This window comes from Oryctolagus cuniculus, chromosome 19 (assembly GCF_051225735.1).
Source record: "Oryctolagus cuniculus isolate XC-2025 breed Fujian yellow rabbit chromosome 19, ASM5122573v1, whole genome shotgun sequence".
NCBI classification, from domain to species: domain Eukaryota; kingdom Metazoa; phylum Chordata; class Mammalia; order Lagomorpha; family Leporidae; genus Oryctolagus; species Oryctolagus cuniculus.
The window spans coordinates 56,552,538-56,576,045 of NC_142885.1; the positions used below are offsets into that span (position 1 = coordinate 56,552,538).

The 23,508-nt window shown below is 52.6% G+C and overlaps 1 protein-coding gene across 5 annotated transcripts in view; it reads right to left on the reverse strand.

Moving 5' to 3' along the window:
- The window catches only part of MYH11 (myosin heavy chain 11), a 117,297-nt gene that overhangs the window by 68,289 nt on the left and 25,500 nt on the right, over positions 1-23,508 (reverse strand). For all 5 annotated transcript variants that reach the window (NM_001082308.1, XM_089320606.1, XM_089320605.1 and 2 more), the window contains 2 exon segments: positions 3,869-3,896; positions 22,162-22,318. In NM_001082308.1, the coding sequence (NP_001075777.1) occupies positions 3,869-3,896; positions 22,162-22,318 (185 nt within the window).

The window sequence follows — 23,508 nt, forward strand, 5'->3', positions numbered from 1 at the left end:
CTGGGCCTCAGTTTTCTGATCTATAAAATGGGCATAATAAAATCTTACCTTGTATCATTGTCATGAGGATTAAGTAAGTGACTATATTAAAAACACTTGGAACAACATCAGGTACACTAAAATACCAGCAATTATGATTTCTATGGCTCTACTTCCCTAGTGATTCTATATTTTTTGTATCATGATCGTCAACATTCCCATATCGTGAAAATATAATCATATCAGATGTTTCCAATTTGTTTTTCTTTTTATTTGACAGTCAGAGTTAGACAGTGAGAGAGAGAGAGAGAAAGGTCTTCCTTCCATTGGTTCACCCCCCAAATGGCCACTACAGCCGGAGCTATGCCGATCCAAAGCCAGGAGCCAGGTGCTTCCCCCTGGAATCCCATGCAGGTGCAGGGCCATGTACTTGGGCCATCCTTCACTGCCTTCCTGGGCCACAGCAGAGAGCTGGACTGGAAGAGGGGCAACCGGGACTAGAACCCAGCACCCATATGGGATACCAGCGCTGCAGGTAGAGGATTAACCAAGTGAGCCATGGTGCCGGCCCCGAGATGTTTCCAATTTGTAAGCTAGGAGTCAGCAAACCAATTCTGGAAAGAGCCAGAGAGTAAATATTGTCGGCTTTGTGGGTGATGCACTCTCTGTCACAAACACTCAGCTCTCCTGTTGTAGCACTAAAGCAAATGGCTGTGCACCACTAAAACTTTATTTATAAAAAGCAGACAGGAATTGGGCACGGCCCGCCAGCCATAGTTTGCCAATTCCTGGCTTCAGTTCTTTGTGTATTACCATCTGATTTTATTTTTCTAAAGATTAATTTGAAAGGCAGAATTACAAAGAGAGAGAGAGAGAGAGAGAGAGAGAGAGAGAGAGAGAAAGAGAAAGAGAGAAAGAGCGAGAGAGAGAGAGTGAGAGCGCAATCTTCTACTCACTCATTCACTCCCTAAATGGTCACACCAACCAGGGCTGATACAGGCTGAAGTCAGGAACTCCATCTGGGTCTCCCACTTGAGTGCAGGGGCCCAAGCTCTTGTGCCATCTTTCCTTGCTTTCCCAGGTGCATTAGCAGGGAGCTGGATTGGAAGTGGAGCAGCTGGGATGCACCCCTATGGATGCCAGCATTGCATCCGTGGAGCAGAACGGGAGGGAGCCGGCGGGGAGGGGACAGCAGGGAGCGAGGCTGGGTCAGACGGCGGACAGCTGTGCCAATGACCGTCACAGTAAGGTCTTCAGGTTTTACTGCAATGCCACAGGACACTGCTTCGGTAGGGGTTGGGAGTTCAGCATTGGAGGAGAGAATTTTCAAGGCGCCTGAACACAGGAGGGATTTTTAAAAGATAGCAGTGGTTGCTATAGCAACGTGCTTAACTTTGAGACAATGGCATTGTCCTGAGTCCTTGTAATGTAATAACTTGTCTAGTCCTGCCAACCACTCAACTGTGGGGTGCTGACTGGGCCCATCTCACAGATGGGGAAGCTGAGACTCAGAGAGGCTGAGTGACGAGTGGAGAGCAGATAGCTCGTCTGAGATGAAGGCGGAATCGAGGCCAGGAGGCCGCGCTCACCACACCACGCCACTTCTCATAGTGAACACGCAAGGAATAAACAGTCACAGGTGCAGGAGGCAGGGAGCCTCCCTGGGGCTGCTGCAGTGCCCAGAGAAGTGGTGACAGTACCCTGAGTGAGTGGACTGAACAGTGGACAGAGACAGATGAAAACAACGAAGCAGTAACAGGTCCCCTCTTGGTTGTACCAGCCACGTGTCAAGTACTCAACGGCCATGGTCACAGGAAGTCTGTACGAGAGAGAGCAGAACCTGCTCCTGGGGTGGGTGGTGGGGATGAAGGCGGAGGCAGGAGCAGCATCGTCCTCACAGCCTCGCTCAGACTCAGGTCAGAGAGGTCAAGTGCACGGTGCAGGGTCACAGAGCCTGGAGCCAGCTCCAAGGCACCTCCTGCCTGTTCCCCTCTGTTCCACGTAGAATCCACTCGCCCCACACACGCTCACTGAACAATAGTTTGGCTCTGTGCAGGTGACACGTGGCTCACACACGGCCTCCACGCATCCTGGGGTTGGCTGAAAAGTGCGGCCTGCAAAGACGCCCAGCTGTAGCGAATAGGTTCTCGTCCAGGGAGGGCCAGAGCAGGGCTTGCAGGTGTGATGAAGCAGAGGGTCTTGAGACGGAGGACTTCTTGGACCGTCCAGAAGGACCCAATAAAATCACAAGGGTCCTTACCAAAGGGAGGCAGAAGGGCCAGAGGAAGACAGAGGTTTGAAGATGCTATACTGCAGGCTTTGAAAATGGAGGATGGACCACGAGCCAAGGAATGTAGGCGGCTCTGGCAAGTGGCAGGGCTCAGAGTCTCCTCCGCAGGTGGCTTCACCTTTCACACCTGCACAGCAGGTGGCATTAGGTCACCAGCTCTTGACTGTTCACTGTGAAACAGCACATATATTCATCTTCCGCCACTGAAGATGGAGGTTCTGCTCCCATTCAGTCCTCACCCCTTTCCCCACAGAGCAAACTGCTGGTGCAGTTGTCCCTTGGTATCCACCAGGGATTGGTTCCCAGGTCGCCCTGGATACCAGAATCTGTGGATGCTCAATACATTACATAGGAGCCAGTGTTGTGGCACAGCGGGCTAAGCCGCCGCCTGCAACATCAGCATCTCTCCCTGGAGAGCCAGTTCCAGTCCTGGCTGCTCTGCTTCCAATCCAGCTCCCTGCTAATGGGCCCGGGAAGGCAGCAGATGACAACCCAAAAGCTTAGGCCCCTGCCACCTACGTGGGAGACCCGGATGGAGTTCCTGGCTCCTGACTTAAGCCTGGTCTAGTTCCAGCCATTGAGGTCATTTGGGGAGTGAACCAGTTGGTGGAAGATCTCTCTCTGCCACTCTTTCAAATATACAAAATAGGGGCCAGCATTGTGGCATAGAAAGTTAGGCCTCTGCCTGCAGTGCTGGCATCCCATGTGAGCACCAGTTCAACTCCCAGCTGCTCCACTTCTGATCCAGCTCCCTGCGAATGCGCCAGGGAAAGCAGTGGAAGATGGCCACATGAGTGCTTGGGCCTCTGCACCCACGTGGGAGACCTGGAAGAAGCTCCTGGTTCCTGGTTTTGGCCTGGCCCAGCCCCAGCTGTTGTGGCCATTTGGTTGAGTGAACCAGCAAATGGAAGATTTCTCTCTCTCCTCTCTGTAACTCTGCCTTTCAAATAAAATAAATCTTAAAAACCCAATAGACAAAATAAATCTCTTAAATTAAAAAAGTCCCTTATATAAAATGGCATAGTATTTACATAGAAACTACCCACATCCTCCCAGATATAATCTTCTCTAAATTATGTATAATATCAATGCAAATGTTATGTAGTTATTATCTCATATGGCTTAAAGAATGGTGATTAAAAGAAGACTGTACGTGTTCAATACAGACAATTCTTCCCCAGGTATTTCTAAAATGTGATTGGCTATGGCCCCAGTGGATACAGAGGTCTAGGGTGGTTACCGTGCCTCCAGGTTTGCGTCATGGGGTGGATGAAGATGCCATGCACCGGGGTGAGCCCTTGGTGCAGCAGCTAAGATGCTGCCTGGGACGGCCCATATCCTGTATCAGAGCACCTGGGTTTGAGGTGCAGCTCCCTCCCGGCTCCAGCTTCCTGCTAACGCACACTGGGTGGCAGCAGGTAGTCAGGTCTCTGCCACTCATGTGGGAGTCCAGCACTGAGCTCCCGGCTCCTGGCTTCGGCCCCTTCTGGGCTCTCAGGGGCATTTGGGCACTTGGAATGATGAACACATGAAAAAAAAAATGGCTGTTTCCTTTCATTGGTGAGACCTCAGATACAGATAAAACGCAGCTCCACTTACGTGCAGAGAATGGACTGGTCCTCCCGATCTGTAGACAGAAACAAAGCAGAAGCCGGAATCAGAATTCGCTTAGAACTGAGAGTGTGCACTCGGCTCTTCCCAGACCCTCCCCCTGTGAGGCTTCTGCACATGGGCTCCACTGTGGGTGGGCTGGGCTCACTGCCCAGGGGACAGGGGGCCAAGACAAAAGATCAGAGACAGCCCAGGTAGATGCTGGAGCCTGCCTCACCCTGGAGGCTGTGAGCAGCAGCCACACCAGCGCTGGGGGCTCCCAGGAGACCACCCTGCCCAGAGTGGAGCGATGGGCAGAGCACGGGCTTGGATCCAGACACACTGGCTGGCTACTTCCCAGCTCTGTGGCCTTGGACAAATGTTCTTAGACTTCTCCATGCCTCAGTTCCCTCTCCTGTAACATGGTGTGGGGACACTTTCGGGTTTTGGAAATCCAGGGTCCATTCCCTCTGCAGCTGAGTTCTTTTAGGAGACTTCCCCACGGTGGCACCCTGCCACTGTGTACATGGAAGGACTGCCCTCCAAGCTCTCCCGGTCCCCAGTGGAGAAGTAAGAATGTACCCTGGGCTACATCCATCAGATTCTCTGGCTTCCAACTCAGAGCTCAATCAAGGACGGGGAGCACAGCAGGTGGACAGAGTTCTGAGGGGCCTCACTTCCTGCCCCCAGAGCCTGAGCAGAGTTTCTGCTTGGATGGATGGATGGATGGATGGATGGGTGGGTGGATACCCAGGCAGATGTAAAGATGGATGGATAGTTGGATGGGTAGATGGATGGTTTGGAGGATGGATGGATGGGTGGGTAGGTAGATGGGTAGATGGGTGGATGGATGGATGGGTGGATACCCAGGCAGACGTAAAGATGGGTGGATGGTTGGATGGGTAGGTGGATGGTTGGGAGGATGGATGGGTGGGTGGGTAGATGGGTGGATGGGTGGGTGGGTGGAGAAGTTGGGTGTATGGGTGGACAGTTAAGTGGATAGGTGGGGCCTATGCCTCTCTGGCTCCCATAGAGGCCAGCAGTGACCACGCCTAGCAGTCAGGGGAGATTCAGGCCACACAGAGGAGGTCTGGCCTACCACAGAGCAATTCTTTCCGCCTTCAGACCACAGACGGACGTTCAGGGCGCCCGACTGAACCACATCCCTAGGACACAAAGCAGAAGAGCCAATAGGATATTTAATTCCCGTTTCTCGCTCTCTGCACACCCATATGGAAGCTAGGGCCAGGGCTGCCAGCAGGGCCACAGGCACGGGCTATGAGGAGGCTGCCACTCAGACTGGCCTCTGAGCAGAGGCAAAGTGAGACCTGTGGGAAGATGGGCTCCAGGACAGTCGGGGAAGAAGGCCCTCATGGTCCTACCCATGTCCTGTTCCATCTCTTCCCATGAGACCTACAACCTGCACCTTTGTGTGGCTTCCTGGGCTGTAACCTCTCAAGAATACTCTGGAAACACAAAGACTCAACCCACGTTCTTCTCCACAACAGTGCCTGCAAGAGCAAAAGACCAGAGGCTGGCGCTGTGGCAAAGGGGGTTAAAGCCACCACCTGCGGTGCTGGCGTCCCCAGTGGGCAGCAGTTCCAGTCCCAGCTGCTCCACTTCTGATCCAGCTGCCTGCTAGTGTGCCTGGGAAAGCAACAAGTGATAGGCAAGGTTCTTGGGCCCCTGTACCCATGTGGGAGACCCTGGCTTCAGCCTGGCCCAGCCCCAGTCATTTTGGTGGGTGAACCAGTGGATGGTTCCACACCAGCAAAGCCAACCACCCACAGAACGACAATATTCAGGAAAGAAGAGTACAGACTTTTGTCCTTGTCCCTCTCCCCTAAACAACCCTGTCTGGCCACTGTTCACCCCACATTTGCATTGCATTAGGGAGGAGAGGTCAGCTAGGGATGACCTCAGGTCTGCAGGAGGATGGGCGTGGCTCATATGCAGGCTCCTCCCTGTTTTACATAAGGGACCTGCAGGGGGTCTTGGAGCGGCTCTGCCTGGGATACCAGGGCTGGTTGTACAAGTGTACACTCCCTTCCACACTTGCACTTGCAATGAGAATACTGTCAAACCACTGAGAATACTGCCCACAATGGCTGTGGCCGGGGATCAGGTCCGAGGGACCACAGATGAGGACGGAGGCAATGTCCTCTCCCTCCGTCTCCTCCTTTTTGGTTTCCTGTGTGTGATAAACACAGAGAACCTTTCCTTGTCCCACCAAAAACAGTCAGGGGGAAGTCTGAAGCCAGCCTGACCACACAGCAAAGAGAAACGGTTGCCCAGCTGCTGCCCTGCGGCAGGGGCGTGGCTGGGGGGCCTCCATGCCCACGTGACCCCTTTTCATCCTGGGCGCTGGCTTCACCTCCATCTCACAGACTCGTGGAGCTCAGAGGGGAGGGGACACACGTCCAAGGTCACTGTGCAGGGGATCCCCATCGTGGCCCCCAAAAGATGTCTTCTTCGGACATCAGAACGTGGCATTATTTAGAATGAGGGTCTTGCAGATGAACTGTGGCACAAGGTGAGATCGCCCTGGGTTAGGGGGACAACTGCACCACTGACTGGTCTCCTTGCTTCCAAGAAAAAGGACAGGGAGATCAGAGACCGGAGAGAAGCCCAGTGAAGGAGGCAGAGGAGACTGGATTTGCCCACCAGCAGAACGGGGCCAGGCAGGGTGGGGATGGGAGTGAGGGGTAGGGAAGGTGTGGGCAGGGCCTCCCTCCCGGCTTCCTCCAGGACCCACCCTGATGACACCTTGATGTCACCTGATCACAGCCAAGAGGCTGAGAAGCAATCACACCCTGATTTCAGACCTCTGACCTCCAGAACTGCCCAAGGACGTCGTAAACCACCAAGTTCAGGGTCATTTGCTGCAGCAGCCACAGGAAACTAATAGGGTCACACAGCTGGTGCAGGGCAGGCGGGGACTCCAAGCCAGTGTCCGACTTCACACAGCTTGCATTTCACCCCTGCGCTATTTCACCTTCTCACAACCTCTCCCTGCACCGTGTCACCTTACAGGATGAAGATGGGGAGGACACAAGAGAACTTGTATATCGCCAGCACACCCCCCGAGACAGACACAAGTCAGCAGGACACTCCTGCGGATGGGAAACACATAGAGGGGGCATCCCGCCTTGGGGCAAGCAGCTGCTTGTGCCATCAACGTCCACCCAGAGGGGAAGACCGCGTGGAAACGGACTACGCTTTCCCAGTGCCGCAGAGAGGCACACAATGCCCAGCCTCCACCCCCAGGAGAGGGAGCGGGCTCCAGAGGAGGGCTTGGGAGCTCGGGGTGGGGTGGGGAGCTCTGTGCTGGGGGCTGCTAGGAGACCTCTGGCCTGGGACGGTCCCAGCGGAGAGGCAATCGTGGGAAGCAGAGAGGGCTGGTGACGGGCAGAAGCTGGCTCCGTGACCCACGTGGAGCACAGGGACCACCACCGCCTGGGGCCCTGGGATTCCTTCCCCTGCTCCCTGCATGTACAAAGCAGCCCAGTCCCTCCTACGTGAATAGTAGCTGTTTCTTCTGCCCTGAGCTCTGCCACCTCTTCTCCTGCCTCTTCTACACGCTCTCTTCTGAATGGAAATGAACCTCACCTAACATGAAAATCAGCCACTTTTGAAGCCCATCATTCAACACCACCATGGCTCAAGCACCACTTCTTGAGTTCCACACCACGCGCCCTTGGCAGTGACCCACTTGCTTTCCGTCTCTGTGGTGCCCCCCTTCCAGCTGGCTCTCATGAACAGGATCACGCAGTGCGTGGTTTTCTGGGTCCAGCTTCCTTCACTTAGCAGAATGTTTTCTTTGTAAGAGAGACTTTATTCCTGACATTTTTATTTGAAAGGCAAGGAGAGAGGAAAAAGAGAGAGCAAGTGCCCATCTGCTGGTTCATTCCCCAAATGGCCACAGTGGACAGGACGGCGCAGGCTAAAACCAGGAGTTGAAAACTCAGTCTGGGGGCCTGCAGTGCCGGCATCCCATAGGGGTGCCAGTTCAAGTCCCAGCTGCTCCACTTCCAATCCAGCTCCCTGCTATGGCCTGGGACAGCCATAGAAGACGGTCCAAGTCCTTGGGCCCCTGCACCTGCGTGGGAGATCCAGAAGAAGCTCCTGGCTCCTGGCTTCGGATCAGCTCAGCTCTGGCCATTGTGGCCAACTGGGGAGTGAACGAGCTGAATGGAAGACCTCTCTCTCTCTCCCTCTCCGCTTCTCCTAACTCTTTCAAATAAATAAATAAATCTTAAAAACAAACAAACAAACAAACAAACAACCTCAGTCTGGGTCTCCCTCCCATGTGGGCAGCAGGGACCCAACGACTTGAGCCCTCATCTGCTGCCTCCCAGGGTCAGTTTTGGCAGGAAGCTGTCATTGGGAGCAGAGCTGGGACCTGAACCCAAGCGCCCCGATATGGGGCTCAGGGATCCCAAGTGGAATCTTGAGCTCTGTGCCCAACTCCCACCCACAGCTGAAGGGGTCTGAGCCCCATCCGCTTTGAGGCAGGCACCAGACTTCATCCCGTCTATGGCTACAGAACATTCCACTGTACCAATGAACCACGCTTGACTGACACATTCACCCACGGATTGTTGCTTCCACATTTAGCTATCGCAATTAGTACTGCCATGAACATTCACGTGCAATGTTTTCTTAATACCTGTTTTCAACCTTTTGGGCATATACCCTAATCCATCCCTGAAATGTCACCTTGGGAGCCACCTCCTCCGTGATGCCTTCTCTGACGCTACAGCTCTCCAGAGCAGAATCAAAGACCTCTCCACTGCATTTTCTACCTGCAGGGCTTCCGTAGACAGTGGTACAGGTTGCACACTGCATAATTCTAGGAGGAGCTACTCCCTTTGGTTGGTCAGTGTAGGTTTTATTACAACAAACTTCCAGCAGATGGAGGAAAAATGTCTGGAGAAAGAGGTACCTTTCTCTCATGCCTTAAAGATGCCACAAGGCCTAGTGGGAGCCCTGACTCCCGCAATCCAAATTAACCTCACTACGAGCGTAATCTAACTGTGTACATCTCAGTACTCTTAGGGAGAAAGATACAGGCACATGGAATGATAATGGGACCTCCCAGCGGTGATACAGCAGGTGGAGTCCACGATTCTCCTCCAGACTGGTATAAACTATGCAACCTCCCATTGTCAACAATAGCCCCAAAACACAAACAAGCAAAATGTCCATCAACTTATGAATGGACAGACGAATCCACAGGGTACCACTGAGTCGCAAAGAGGCGTAAAGTAGCCACGCTCCAACATGGATGGGACCTTGAAAGCACCACGTGCCCAAGGCCACACAGCCGATTCCATCCCAGGACACGTCCGGCACGGGAAGACCAGGTAGTGTGAGGGGGCTGGGACTGGGACCGCGCAGTGACTGCAAACAGCACAGGGTACACGACACACTTAGAAACGGGTTAACTCACGACACCAAATTACAGCACACTAAAGCTTTCTTGTAAAAAATATAGTTAATTTTATACAACCTGACTTCTTACACTTCAGACAAGCCTGCAAGGTCCCAACAGTTAGGAAACCCTTTCTAATGCTGCTCCCACCTGCCCGTGAACCCCTGAAGGTCAAGGCCTGTGGTGCTTGACTTGGCACCACAGTGAACTTGGGTGCACAGCAGGTACTGAGCAAACCCTTATTGCTCCCTTCCTCTCCATTCGCCCCCTCCTTGTCTGTCTGTCTCTCTGAGAGACAGTCAAGGCAGAAGCCATGGTAAGTACAGGTTCATACACTCACAGATTCACTCAGCACCCGAGTCCTGGGCCCCTGCTATGTGCCAAGCACTACAAACACTCAAGTCGATCAGGATCCACCAAGCCTTGTCCCAGGATGGCAGTCAGGCCAGGAGAGGACCCACAGCTGGGGGGTGCAATGGACACCCCCCTCCCCCGAGAGACCAGGACACTGTCCCCACAGAGGGGGCACCTGAGCTGCCTTGGGAAGGACGTGTAGGGGTCCCCGGGGGAAATCGAGGCAGAGCAGCCCCAGCAGGAAGCTTAAAGACCAGCAGGGCGCCCCCTGGCTGAGCTGCCCCAAGGCTCACGTTACGGGCAAAGGGTCCTGCCTTGCACAAGGGAGTTGGGTCTCTGGGGTGCGCTTTTGAGAACAAAAAGGGGCTTCCATGGTGCCCCCCCCTGCAGAGCAGCCGCCTGAGGCTCTCAGGAGGTGCCTGGCTCCCTGTAGACCAGCTATTTTGGCCCTGATTCCAAACACAAGCTCCTGGTTCCTGGCTGGGGAGCCGAAGGCCTGCAGGCTGACCATAAAAGGAGAAAACAGAGCTAGGCTGAGAACGGGGCAGGCTCGCTGCTTCTCCTCCTCCTGGTGCCAGGCTACGGTGGGACTGGGGACAGGGAGGTGGCCACGTCCCTGCAGGGCCACCAACGCCCTCGGGGCCAAAGAAGAGGGAGGACACAGCCTCCAACGCACACAGAATGTGGCTCTCTACCTAACGCTCCACACGGAGGTGGCCAGAGGGTTCCAGACCCCCTGGGAGCCAAATGGGAGCATGACCAATTCGCGGTCCTTGACAGTGGCTGAACCTGTCCCCTCCAGGCACGGTGCTCCCATGCACTGTCCAGATCAAGCCTCACAGGTGCAGCCAGCACGGGACCAACGAGGAAACTGAGGCCTGGGGAAATGGCACTGGCAGAAGCGGGTTTTGAATCCAGGTCCAGCACCCACACGCTAAACCATTGCTCTACCGGCCAGAGCTCTCCTCTCTGCCCAGCCTTCCTCTCTGCACCATTCTTCCCCAGAGCTGGGGAGGGAGCGCTACTCTGGGGCTTGTGCTGGGCCCCAGGGGGGCATGTTCCAGCCCTCTCCCCCACCCTGAAAAGAGATGGCAATTTAAAAGTAGAACCTGTGAGCAGATGGGCCTGCAGTACAGGAAAACCAGGCTTCTCCCTCTGGCACCTCAACTCCCACCTCCCACACTCTCTGCTCCAACCTGCCAGCTTCAAAGATCCAGGTCAAGTTCACGAGTCACCTCCCAAGGGGGCTGCCCCTGCCCTCCCAGCCTGCAGTAGGTCCCTGCGGCTGCACCTGGCAGCTCCCCGGATTCTGTCTCTGTCACACATTTGTTCCCGGAATGACTTGATTAATCACCTGTGCCTCCCTGGACACACAGTGCCCAGGGCAGCGCCGGGCACACAGTAGGGCCTCAGCAGGTGTTGTGGACTGAACTAGGGAACTGGCGTCAGGAACCCACGCCGAGGACCAGCAGCACTGTCCCCGTCACTCCTGCACGTGTCTGCATCCTCAGCACAATGCTCCCTGATGTTTTTCAGAATTTTTATAAAAATGTATTTGAAAGGGGGAGAGAGAGAGAGAGAGAGAGAGAGAGAGAGAGAGAGAGAGAGAGAGAGATCTTCCATCTGCTGATTCACTCCCCAAATGGCCACAATGGCTGGAGCTGGGCCAGCAGTCTCTTCTAGTCTCCCCTGTGGGTACAGGGGCCCAAGCACTTGGGCCATCTTCCACTGCCCTCCCGGGCCACAGCAGAGAGCTGGATTGGAAGAGGAGCAGCTGGGACTTGAACTGGAGCCCATATGGGATGCTAGCCCTGCAGGTGAAAGCTTAGCTCACCATACCACAGCACTGGCCCCTCCCTGATTATTTTTTAAGAATTTTCCTGTGCTCTCTCCCATTCCTGCAAGGAATCATGGACACCAAAGACAGGCTTGTGAGAGAAATCAATGCAGCAGTGGTCAGGATGCCCGTCCATGTCCCACACACCTCCAAATTCACCAGTGGTCAGAAGGGGGCGGGATTAGGGGAGTCGCTGGGCACAGAGGCCCCACCCTCCATGAACGAACGGAGTCAGTACTCTTACCAAAGAGGCTGCTGAAGGGGGGTGTTTGTGCACAGGTTGTTAAGCCACTGTTTGGGGTCCTGGGAGTGACCCACAAAACTCCTGAGTTCAAGTCCCAACTCCACCTCCATGCCAGCTTCCTGCTAGAGTACACCCTGGGAGGCAGTAGGCAATGGCTCCAGTACTTGGGTCCTGCCACCCACATGAGCGATCTGGATGGAGTTCTAGGCTCCTGGCTTTGGCCTGTCCAGCCCTGGCTGTTGTGGTCATTTGGAGAATGAACCAGCAGATCACTCTCTCCCTCTGTCTGTCACTCTGCCTTTCAAATAGGCAAATAACTTTTTAAAATTACTCAACCCATCTGAGTGCTCAGTACCTGCTATTAACATCTTTTTGTCAGCACCAAACCTAACGCGGGATCCAGGGCAGCGGTGATGGACAGCAGTGATTCCGGATGGGGAGCACCTGTGTCAGGCCAAGTCCAACCCTCCCTAATGGACAGGTGCTTCGTGCCTCCAGCAAACACAGAGGTTTGACATCCACACACCCAGGGCAATCCTACTGGGAGGTGATTTGGACTTGGAGTGTGTCCTGCACGAAGAGGTCCCAGGGAGCTTGCTCACCCCTCCCACCCCAGGAGAACGCAGAAGGTGCCGATCTGTAAACCAGGAACTGGGCCCTAACCAGGCACTCACTCTGACCTTGTACTTCCCAGCCCCCAGATTACAGGACTCTGTTATAGTAGCCTGTACAGACAGACACCTAAGGCCTAAAGCAGCCTCAGTTCTCTCTTCTGTGCGATGGCCCCAGCTGCCACACTGCCCCAGGAAAGAGAAAATTGCTCCAAGGGCCGCAGAAGGTGGATCTCCAGATCAGACTCTTGGTCGTGGGGCCTTGTCACTTGGTGCGCTGAGCCTCGATGGGGAGGTGCCACCACTCTGCAGAGCACAGGTGAGGGCTACATGCGGTGTGGTTCATGGAGCAGCGAGTGTGAGGCCTGCCAGTGCCCTTCCTGCATGCCTGGCTCCCAGAGCAGCCTCTGTGGGATCAGGAGAGCAAGAGCCAGTGCCCCAGGGCCTCCCAGCCACAGACAGAGGGGCCCAGCCAAGTGGCGCCTTTGCCAGTTCCAGGACACAACGTGGAGTCTCTGGTCAAAGCCGCCCTCAGCCTGGAGCCAGTGCCAGTCAGGGCTGGCTGTGGACAGTGAGAGAGAGACAGAGAGAAAGGTCTTCCTTTTGCCATTGGTTCACCCTCCAATGGCCGCCGCGGCCGATGCGCTGTGGCTGGCGCACTGCACTGATCTGAAGGCAGGAGCCAGGTGCTTCTCCTGGTCTCCCATGGGGTGCAGGGCCCAAGGACTTGGGCCATCCTCCACTGCACTCCTGGGCTAGAGCAGAGAGCTGGCCTGGAAGAGGGGCAACCGGGACAGAATCCGGCGCCCCAACCAGGACTAGAACCCAGTGTGCCGGCGCCGCAAGGTGGAGGATTAGCCTAGTGAGCCACGGCACCAGCCTGTGGTCTCCCTTTCAATCCTAGGGGTCACTTGGTGCTCACGAGCACTTCCGGAGGCGGGGCCAAGTGCAGGCACCACCTGCGGCCCCTCCCAGCAGGCTACAGTGACAGCCTATCACGCTCCTTCTCACCCTAGGGACCCGGTTCTTATCTGGCCAGCTTCAGTGGACCTGTCCTCACGTCCATCTTGTTAACTCACTAACTCACTGCAGACTGCCGAAGCAGGTGCCCACCCATGAGAGAGAGGGGTCCCCAGAGCAGCTCAGTACCAAGGCTAAGGCTCCGGAGTGAGGAACCCAAGTTCAAATCCAGTCTGACACTTGCTGGGCCTTCACCAATTCCTCAGGTTTCTGTGCCTCAGTTTCCCCTTCGTGTTGGATCACCCAGGAAGCCATGTAAGCGTGTGCTCAGGACACACGTGAAGGAAGAACTTGATGTTCATGATCCAGGTCAAGGTCATGGGAAAAACGCCAGCCCACCATACTTTATCATTTAGTATCATTTTTATTTTAGGTCACATATGAGAGTCCTCCAAAATCTTCATGGAAAATGAAAAGTTAAGTTTATTTCTGTGTTAAAAAAATAGAAACCCGCATATAGTTTTTCACAATGCATGTTTTCCATGAACTTGTTGAAGACCCTTCAGATGTGGGCACTATCGTTGTTTCAGGTGAAAAGCTCTCGTATGATTCTGCCTACCTCGTAGGTTTGTGATCAGGATTCATTAATATTCTCAGAAAGCCCTGAACACATAGGACACACATAATAAAAGTCTATTACCAAACAAACAAACAAAAAAAACACCAAAGTCCTTTACCACCATTATTGCTTCTTTGGGAAAGAGGGCAGAGGAGGGGAGGAACTGCCCCAGAGAGTGGTGGCATGAACCCACAGACTTAGTTCTCCTCCCTCCCCACACCTCACTGGAGTGACCCTGAAGGGTTTTCAAAATCCCATGCCCTGGCCAGCGCCGTGGCTCAATGGGCTAATCCTCCACCTTGCGGCGCTGGCACACCGGGTTCTAGTCCCGGTCAGGGCACCGGATTCTGTCCTGGTTGCCCCTCTTCCAGGCCAGCTCTCTGCTGTGGCCAGGGAGTGCAGTGGAGGATGGCCCAAGTGCTTGGGCCCTGCACCCCATGGGAGACCAGGAGAAGTACCTAGCTCCTGCCATCGGATCAGCGTGGTGCGCCGGCCACAGCACACCGACCGCAGCGGCCATTGGAGGGTGAACCAACGGCAAAAGGAAGACCTTTCTCTCTGTCTCTCTCTCTCTCACTGTCCACTCTGCCTGTCAAAAAAAAAAAAAAAAAATTCCCATGCCCAGTCTAAAAAGAACTGGAGAGGACAGAATAGCAACATGACCTTGGGAGGCAGAAAGCGGGAGGGGCAGCCCCAGCCCCGAGGAAGAAGAAAACGAAACAGGCAGTGGAGGGAGCCGGGAAGCAGCCTAGCCTCACCCCAGAATCTCCTGTTCCTCCCCCAGACCCCAGAACCTGGCAGGGCCTGCACGAGGGGAGGTAGGAACGTAAGGATGTGGTGACCATCTGCCTGCTGGGAATCTCCGACACTCTGTGGAGTCCGTGACCGCCCTGGCCACTCCCCCGCAGGGTTCCCGACTTAACATCCAGGGAGGTCTGTAAGGAGAATACGCAAATCCCATCCTGAACTTTGAAACCTTCAATCTCTTTTCAACAGGGGCTCAAAATGATGAGAGACGGTTAACTCCCAGGCGGAAGCTCAGACAAGCCTTATTGAAGAATCAGATCAGCCTGAGAAAAACAGAAGGAACCATCAGCAGTGCCCCCAGTGCAACAGCACAGCTCCTTCCTGCTCTAGCCAGCTCATCCTCGGCGCAAGCCCCACCTACCAGCCCTGAGCGCCCACCACGTCTTTGCTGCCCCATGCGCTGAAGCAGCCCCCGGATGGATAGACAGGTAGGAATTGCCAGGCATCTACGGAGAGCCACCAGTGTGATGGCAGAAGTCAAACGAGACACATAGGAAATGCACATTGTGGAGGAGACAGAGACTATCAGTGAAGAAGTGGCCTCCAGAAATGAGCTCTCTCATCCACGGAAGAATCATTCTTCTATACAAAAGAAACAGAAGTGTATTTCTTATCAATTAAAAAAAAGTCAGTAATTAAAGACTCAATGGAAAGGTTAGCAAATAAAACTAAAAGGGCCGGCGCTGTGGCGCAGCGGGTTAACCTCCCTGACCTGAAGCGCCGGCATCCCATATGGGCACCAGTTGGAGACCTGGCTGCTCCACTTCTGATCCAGCTCTCTGCTATGGCCTGGGAGAGCAGTAGAAGATGACCCAAGTCCTTGGGCCCCTGCACCCACGTGGGAGACCCGGAGGAAGCTCCTGGCTCCTGGATTCAGATTGGCGCAGCTCTGGCCATTGTGGCCATTTGGGGAGTGAACCAACACATGGAAGACCTCTCTCTCTCTGCCTCTCCTCTCTGTGTGCAACTCTGACTTTCAAATAAATAAATAAATCTTAAAAAAAAAAAAAAGAAAACAAAACTGAAGATACAGAATGAAAAATATAAAAAAGCGTGGGCATTATGGAACAGTGGGTTAAGCCATGGCTTAGGATGCCGGCATCCCATATCAGAGTGCTGCTCTGAGTTCTGGCTGCTCAACTTCCAATCCAGCTTCCTGCTAATGCAACTGGGAGGCAGAAGATGATGCTCAAGTACTTGGGCTCCTGTCACTCAAATGGAATAACTGAATGGAGTCCCAGGCTCCGGGCTTCAGCCTGGCCCAGCGCTGGCCATTGCAGCCACCTGGAAAGTGAACCAGCAGATGGAAGATTCTCTCTCTCTCTCTCTCTTTGTAACTCCGTCAAAATAAATAAATCTTAAAAAAAATTAGATTGAGTTTTATCTTTTCAAAAATGAAACCAAAGCTAGAAAGTAATAAAGTAGTACCTTAAAAATATTGAAATAAAACTACTTTGGGCCTAAAATTTTAAATTCAGCTCAACTATCCTTTAAGTGTCAGAAAAGCATCAAGTCTTTCATATATGCATCTTTAAGATTTACTTTATTTATTTGAAAGACAGAGTTACAGAGGGAGGTAGAGACAGAGAAAAAGGTCTTCCATCCACTCGTTCACTCCCCAGATGGCCGCAACAGCCGGAGCTGCACTGATCCAAAGCCAGGAACCAGGAGCTTCTTTTGGGTCTCCCACATGGGTGCAGGGGCCCAAGGACTTGGGCCATCTTCTACTGTTTTCCCAGGCCACAGTAGAGAGCTGGATTGGAAAAGGAGCAGCCGGGACTAGAACCAGTGCCCATATGGGATGTTGGCGCTTCAGGCCAAGGCTTTAACCTGCTGCGCCACAGCACTGGCCCCTCATATATGCATCTTAACACATAGAAATACATCCTTTCTTTAGAGCCTGCTAGAGAAGGTGCTCCATTTAAAACAGGAACATAAAGGAAGCAGAAGACATGGAAAATGGTAAACAAGGACTCCACCATGAGAGCACTGTGAGGACTTTCAAGGATGAGGAGAAAGATTCCAGATCTACCAGTCATAGATTGGGCCAAGACATGTTAGAAGGTTCTAGTAGAAATATCCTCAAGGAAAGAATAGCAATATGATCCCTAGTACATGTCTGGACATATTAAGAGGAGATCAACAAAGTTAGAAGGGGAAAGGATAATGATGAAGTACATGGAGAACCAGGTTGGAAAAACAAAGGCAATTACTAACTCCAGGAAAAAGAACAAGTCATACAGGAAAAGAAATCAAAAGACAGTGCAGAACTCAGCTTCGAATAACACCCATATAGTCTTAGTAATGAAGACTCTAAATAGTATTTACATAGTCATAATAATATAAACTTTGAATGTGATCTTATCAAAATTAATGTAAAAGCTGTATTCAAAGTCTATGAATAGGCATATATGTTGAGATAATGCAGTACCAGCAATTCAAGGGAGTAAACTAAACCTTTAGCTTTCATGGTGAGAAGTCAATACGCAAGGTCTAAAATTGAAGAAAAAAATCAAATCAAGGTATCTGCAATATAATCAAGTTTTTTAGATATAGATGTAAATATTATAAAAAAATTCTGTTAAAGTAGTAGATAATTATTTCTCCTGGTGAAGAAGTAGAGGAGAGCTATTTGACAACAAGGAATTATTGATTTGATTCTGATATATTTGCATGTATAATTTTAATGATAATTAAAACTTTAAAAACAGGGAAGGGGGCAGGACTTCCTATATAGACTGACATGTAACACTCGAGCAAAGTACATATGGGATGTTACCATTTGCAAGGAGTATCTGCTAACACAGGCAAACCCCCCCCTCCACACACATAATAAACCAGAAACCATGATTATCTCAGGAGAGGCAAACTAGGGGACTGACATCCAGGGCTGAAAGAACGTTATCTTTTAATTCAGAATATATCATCATCCAAAAAACAAAACAAAACAAAAAAAAAAAAAACAAAAAACAGAAGTAGGGGAAAATCTTCAGAGTAATGTGACATAATTTATACTTACACGTGTGTAAGGTGTAGTGTTTTTTTTTTTTTTTATTTGACAGGTAGAGTTACAGACAGTGAAAAAGAGAGACAGAGAAAGGTCTTCCTTCCATTGGTTCACTCCCCAGTGGCCTCTATGGCCAGCGCTGCGCCGATCCAAAGCCAGGAGCCAGGTGCTTCCTCCTGGTCTCCCATGCGGGTGCAGGGGCCCAAGCACTTGGGCCATCCTCCACTGCCCTCTCAGGCCACAGCAGAGAGCTGGACTGGAAGAGGAGCAACTGGGACTAGAACCCAGTGCCCATATGGGATGCCAGCGCCACAGGCAGAGGATTAACCAAGTGAGCCACAGCGCCGGCCCTGTAAGGTATGGTTTTTAAATTCCTATTTCTCTTGACCCCTCCCCCAAGGGGCTTGGCTTGAATGACATCTCAGAAAGTCCCTTTCGTAGGCCCAAATAACACTGGGTTGAGCTCCAAGCTCCCCCTCACAGTCTTCTGATGGTCTCTCTGGACTGGCTCCTCCCGTACTCCTGACACCTGCTCTCCCCTCCACACTAGCCCTTCAATGAATCAGCCACAGCAGGAGCCAGAAGCCCCTGAAACACCCTTCCATGGTCTGCCCTGCGGTCACCCTCCCACTCAGTGGCTTCCCCTTGCTGGTCATGGGGTGTCCACGTCCACCATCGGGATATGAACTCAGAATGCAGTGGTAGCTTTGAGAAACAAGGCAGGCAGCGCTTCCCAAAGCCAGTGACGCTGGAAACAGAGTTCGAGGGATTCAGAACTGAGTATCAGAGAGTGCTCATGAATGCTCAGACAATGGGGGCTCAAATGATATGAACACCATCACTTTGTGATTTGCAGCTTCCCATAGAGGTGAACAAACCCCTTTCTAAATACTTGGCCATGGTGGGAGACCACACAGGGGAGATATAGTTAGAAACAGACATATGCTTGTGGAAAATGAGTTTATTTTTGATGCAAAAAAAAAATTTTGGGGGTCCCATGTTGTGGCAGTAACCAGTTAAGCCACCTCTTGCAAAGCAAGCTTCCCATATGGGCGCCAGTTTGAGTCTCAGCTGCTCCACTTCCGATCTAGCTCCCTGCTAATGGATCTGGGAAAGCAGTAGAAGATGGCCTAACTGCTTGGGCCCCTGTACTCACATGAGAGACCTTGATGAAGCTCCTGGCTTCAGCCTGGCCCAGCCCTGGACGTTGAGGCCATTTAGAGAGTGAACTAGTGATGGAAGACTTCTCTCGTTCTCTGTATCTCTACCCCCTCTCTAATTCTTTCAAATAAATAAAGATAAATCTTTTTAAAAAATTTTGGTGTAACCTTTTCATAATATATGGAAAATGTGCTTTCTGAAAAAATACATAATTAAAAAATGTTTTACACCAAAATAAACCCATACTTCTAGTTTCATTTTTTCTATGAACTCGTGTGTGTGTGTGTGTGTGTGTGTGTGTATGTATCTGAAAAATTTTTTAAGATTTTCATTTTACTTGAAAGGCAGAGAGAAAGACACAAAAAGAGATCTCCCATCTGCTGGTTCACTTCCCAAGCACCTACCACAGCCAGGGCCAGGCCAGGCCAATGTCAGGAGCCTGGAAATCATCTGGTCTCCTACCTGGGTGTAGGATCAAACTGCTGGAGCCTCCCAGGTGCACGTGAGCAGGGAGCTGGACTCGGAGCAGGGCTGGAACAGGAACCCAGGACTCTGCTACGGGGCACCTGAAGTGCTCTGCCAAGTGCCCACATGAAGACCATCGCTGTACAGCCAAGACCTCACCCCGTGGTCGTCCTCACACGTCTCCATCTGCTGCTCTGTGCGGGTCGTGGTAGCCCCACGCCTGGACTGATCCACGGCAGAGCCTCTCCGTGGAGTCTGACTGCCTCTGGTAGTAACTCAGGGCACGTCCGCTTGAGCCCCTCTACCCTAGTTGGAATGGGAAACTCCTGGGCATACCTGGATTCCTGCCCTTAGAACCTTCTAGAACCTGGCGACTTCCAATTCCTACCCTACTCCAGGGCTCAGCCACCCCTGTATGGGAGGCTGTGTTTCCTTGTTCCCTGCCATCCCCACCTGGCCCGGTGGACTTGTTCTGACTGCCTGGTCCTGTGTCGGGCTTGGGGGTGGCCGTTCCGGGGGATCTGAAACACTATCCTGATAGAAGCCAGGAAGCAGCCCCACACTAACCAACGTCTCACTCTCAAGCCTTATCACGCCAGGCCTTGCTCAAGGCACAGTAAGTACCCCACATTCCACACACCCTGGAAGTGTGACGAGGTCATTTTAGGAGTGTCTAGATTAATAGTTCTTATTTTAACAGTTAAGTATTCTTCTCATTGAACACAAGAAAAATGCATAACTGGTTTCATGCATGATAACATGGGTTGAATGTCCCCGATCTGAAATGCTCAGGACCAGAGGTGTTTCATATTTGGAATATTTGAGTCTGCATAATGAGATATCTTGAGACTGGGACCCAAGACTAAACATGAAATTCATTTATGTTTCTTGTATACCTTATGCATATAGTTTGTGAGTAACTGTACACAGGGTTTTAAATAATAATGAAATACAACAGGTATTTAGCCTAACGGTTAAGACACCCATGTCCTGTATCAGAGTGCTTGGGTGCAGTTCCCAACTCTGCTTCCAACTCCAGCTTCCTGCTAATGCACACCCCAGGAGGCAGCAGTGACGTTTCAAGTAGTTGGATTCCTGCCACTCACATGGGAGACCCAAGTTGAATTCCTAATCCTGGCTTAAGCTCTAGCCCACCCTGGCCATTGAAGGCATTTGGGGAGCAAAACAGCAGATGGAGTCTTATCTCTTTATCTATCTATATCTATAGTTAATCTATCTACCTGGGGCTGTAGCACTGTGACGTAGTGGGTAAAGCCACCACCTGTAGTGCCGGCATCCCATATGGGTGCAGGTTTGAGTCCTGGCTGCTCTACTTACAATTGGCCCCTGCACCCACATGGGAGATCCGGAAGAAGCACCTGGCTCCTGGCTTCAGATTAGCTCAGCTCCAGCTGTTGCGGCCAACTGGGGAGTGAACCAGCAGATGGAGGGTCTCTGTCTCTCTGCCTCTCAGACAGGTAAAACAGTACATTTAAAATAGTTTTTAAACTTAATTTCAAGCTGTACACTTTAGAAATTATGAACACACATTTTATACTCTACTCCATGTATCTCTTGCTCGATCTCAATCAAAATGTTTACTAACAGGGCCAATGTTGTGGTCTAGTGAGTAAAGTCACTGCCTGCAACGCTGACATCCATACGGGCACCAGTTCGAGTCCTTGGCTGCTCCACTTGTGATCCAGCTCCCTGCTAATGTGCCTGGGAAAACAGCAGAGGACGGCCCGTGTCCTTGGGCCCTTGCACCCATGCGGGAGGCCCGGATGGAGCTCCTGGCTTCAGTCTGGTTCAGCCCTGGCTGCTGCAGCCATCTGGGGAGTGAACCAGTGGATGGATGATCTGTCTCTCTCTGTAACTCTGACTTTCAATAAATAAATCTTTTTAAAAATGTTTACTAACAGCAGTGATGATGCAGGTTGGGCATCTCTAATCTGAAAACTGAAATCCGAAACCATTTAAGGATGGTCATGATGTAAGTGGAATTCCCACATGACAAAACCTTGTTTTGTGCACAAAATTACTAAGATTATCAAAGAAAATTCCCTGCTGTGTATAAGGCGTATGGGAAACATGAATGAATTTTGTATTTAGACCTGGGTCTCACCCCCCAGGTACCTCACTACACAAATGCAAATTTTCCCAAATCCCAAATCTCGAACACTTCTGGTCCCAAGCATTTCGGCTAAGGATACTCTGCCTGTAATGCAACATCTGTGCGAGTGACAATCAAGGGTCTTAAATTGGGGAACAGGCATCGGTGACCTTGACAACAAGCTGTGATAGGGAACAGGCATCGGTGACCTTGACAACAAGCTGTGAGATGACACTGTCACCCCCTTTTAGAGATGAGCAAACTGAGGCTGGAGAAGACAAGACATCTGTCCACAGTCCCATGGGAGTCGGGCACAGATGGGTACAAACTCAGGTCCCGCTGGGCTGTGATTCAAGCCCGTCCCTTCCTTTCCCGACGGGGGCCCGGCCGGAGAGCCGAGAGCCCCAGAGCCGGAGCAGGCCCATGCCCGTATTTGCCCAGGCCGTCTGCCCTCCTCCCTCTCCCAGGCCAGCTCAGCTGTTCCGTTGCTTTTTCCCTTTTTCAGTCACAGGCCTTGTGTCCCCCAGCAGTGCCTGCCAAACTCCGCATTCCTGGCAAGAGGCACAGGCGGGCGGGCGGACAGGAGGGGCCAGGCACAGCAGGCAGCTCCTTGGAGGTGGCTGGGTGTGGGAGGAGGGCCTTCGCAGCGCCCCACCCCGCGGGCTCCCTGTCGCCCCCAGGCCCACTCACCCTGCAGCATGCTCCTGTAGGCCGTGTCGGCGATGGCGTAGATGTGTGGTGGCATCTCGTGCCTCTTCTTGCCCTTGTACATGTCCACGATCTTCTCCGAGTAGATGGGCAGCTGCTTGTAGGGGTTGACCACCACGCAGAAGAGGCCGGAGTACGTCTGCAAATGAGAGCCGTGCTTACTTCCAGGCCCCGGTAACACCCACCGCGGCGCGAGCCACGGGCTCCATCTGCTCCTCTGAGAGATGGGGAAACCGAGGCACAGCGTCACACTGGGAAGCCCTTGGCCTGCCTAGGGCTCCAGGTAGAGGGAAGGAGGAACGAGTGGCAAGACCCAGATTTCTAGGCCAACCTCATAGCTCCCAGCTATGCAGTTTGAAATAGCTCCGAGTTCAAATCTCAGTGCCAGACCTATAGCTGAGCCTCACGTCTTAAATGACAGCTACCATCCATTAAGCACCGACTGTGTACCCGGCACCTAAACCGAGCACCTGGCAGGCCTCTCCTCACTGCATCCTCACAACTACCCATGGCACGGGGCTGGAGACCGAGGCCTGGCGAGGGTGCCGCCTGCCCGTGTGGCCAGAGGCATCGTGAGAGCTGACAACTCTCCCAACTGCCCACCCCAGAGCTCCCCTTCTGAGCCCGTCCTCATCTGTAAAATAGGTATCTATGCAGCTGTGCTTAGAGGGAAACCAAGTTCAGACACCTGCCGCACCAAGGCTGGGCCTTGAAGACACGCAGTGGAGCCACAGAGGCAGGCACCGAGGCCACGGTCCCTGTAGCCCACCTCCAGGGCAGGACAAACCACGGAGACAGAAAAAAACAGACCCAGGGCTTCCAGGGGCTGGAGAGCGGGGATGGGCAGCGAAGCCTCACAGGCGAGGGGTTTCCCCTTCGGGTTATTAACATCCTGGAGCTTGGGACTGGGGAGGTGCACGCTTGGTGACTACCGCGGCACCGTGGCCTTTAAAATGCTCACAGCAGTCAGCCGTATGTGACACGTGTGTCCCCCGATCTTTTAAAGCCTGGAGGCTCTGCCCTAGCATCGGAGCAGGTGCAGCTGACAGCGGCGGGAACAGGGCCGGGCCACCACGCCGGGCACTGCGCGCCATGTGGCGCCATCACCCTTGCTCCTGCCCCTTCTGTACGGCTCACTTTCCCGGAGGCTGAGCTCACTGCTCGGGATGCAGGCTCCGACCTGTCCCACTGGAACTGCTTTCCCAAAAGATAAAGATCAGTACTTGCAGGGCTGCCAGGCTCTCTACCCTCCCACCCCGCAGAGACGCAACCCCATCGCCGAGTTACGCTCAGGGCAAACCAAGCAGCAGGGCGAAGCGACGGAGCCAA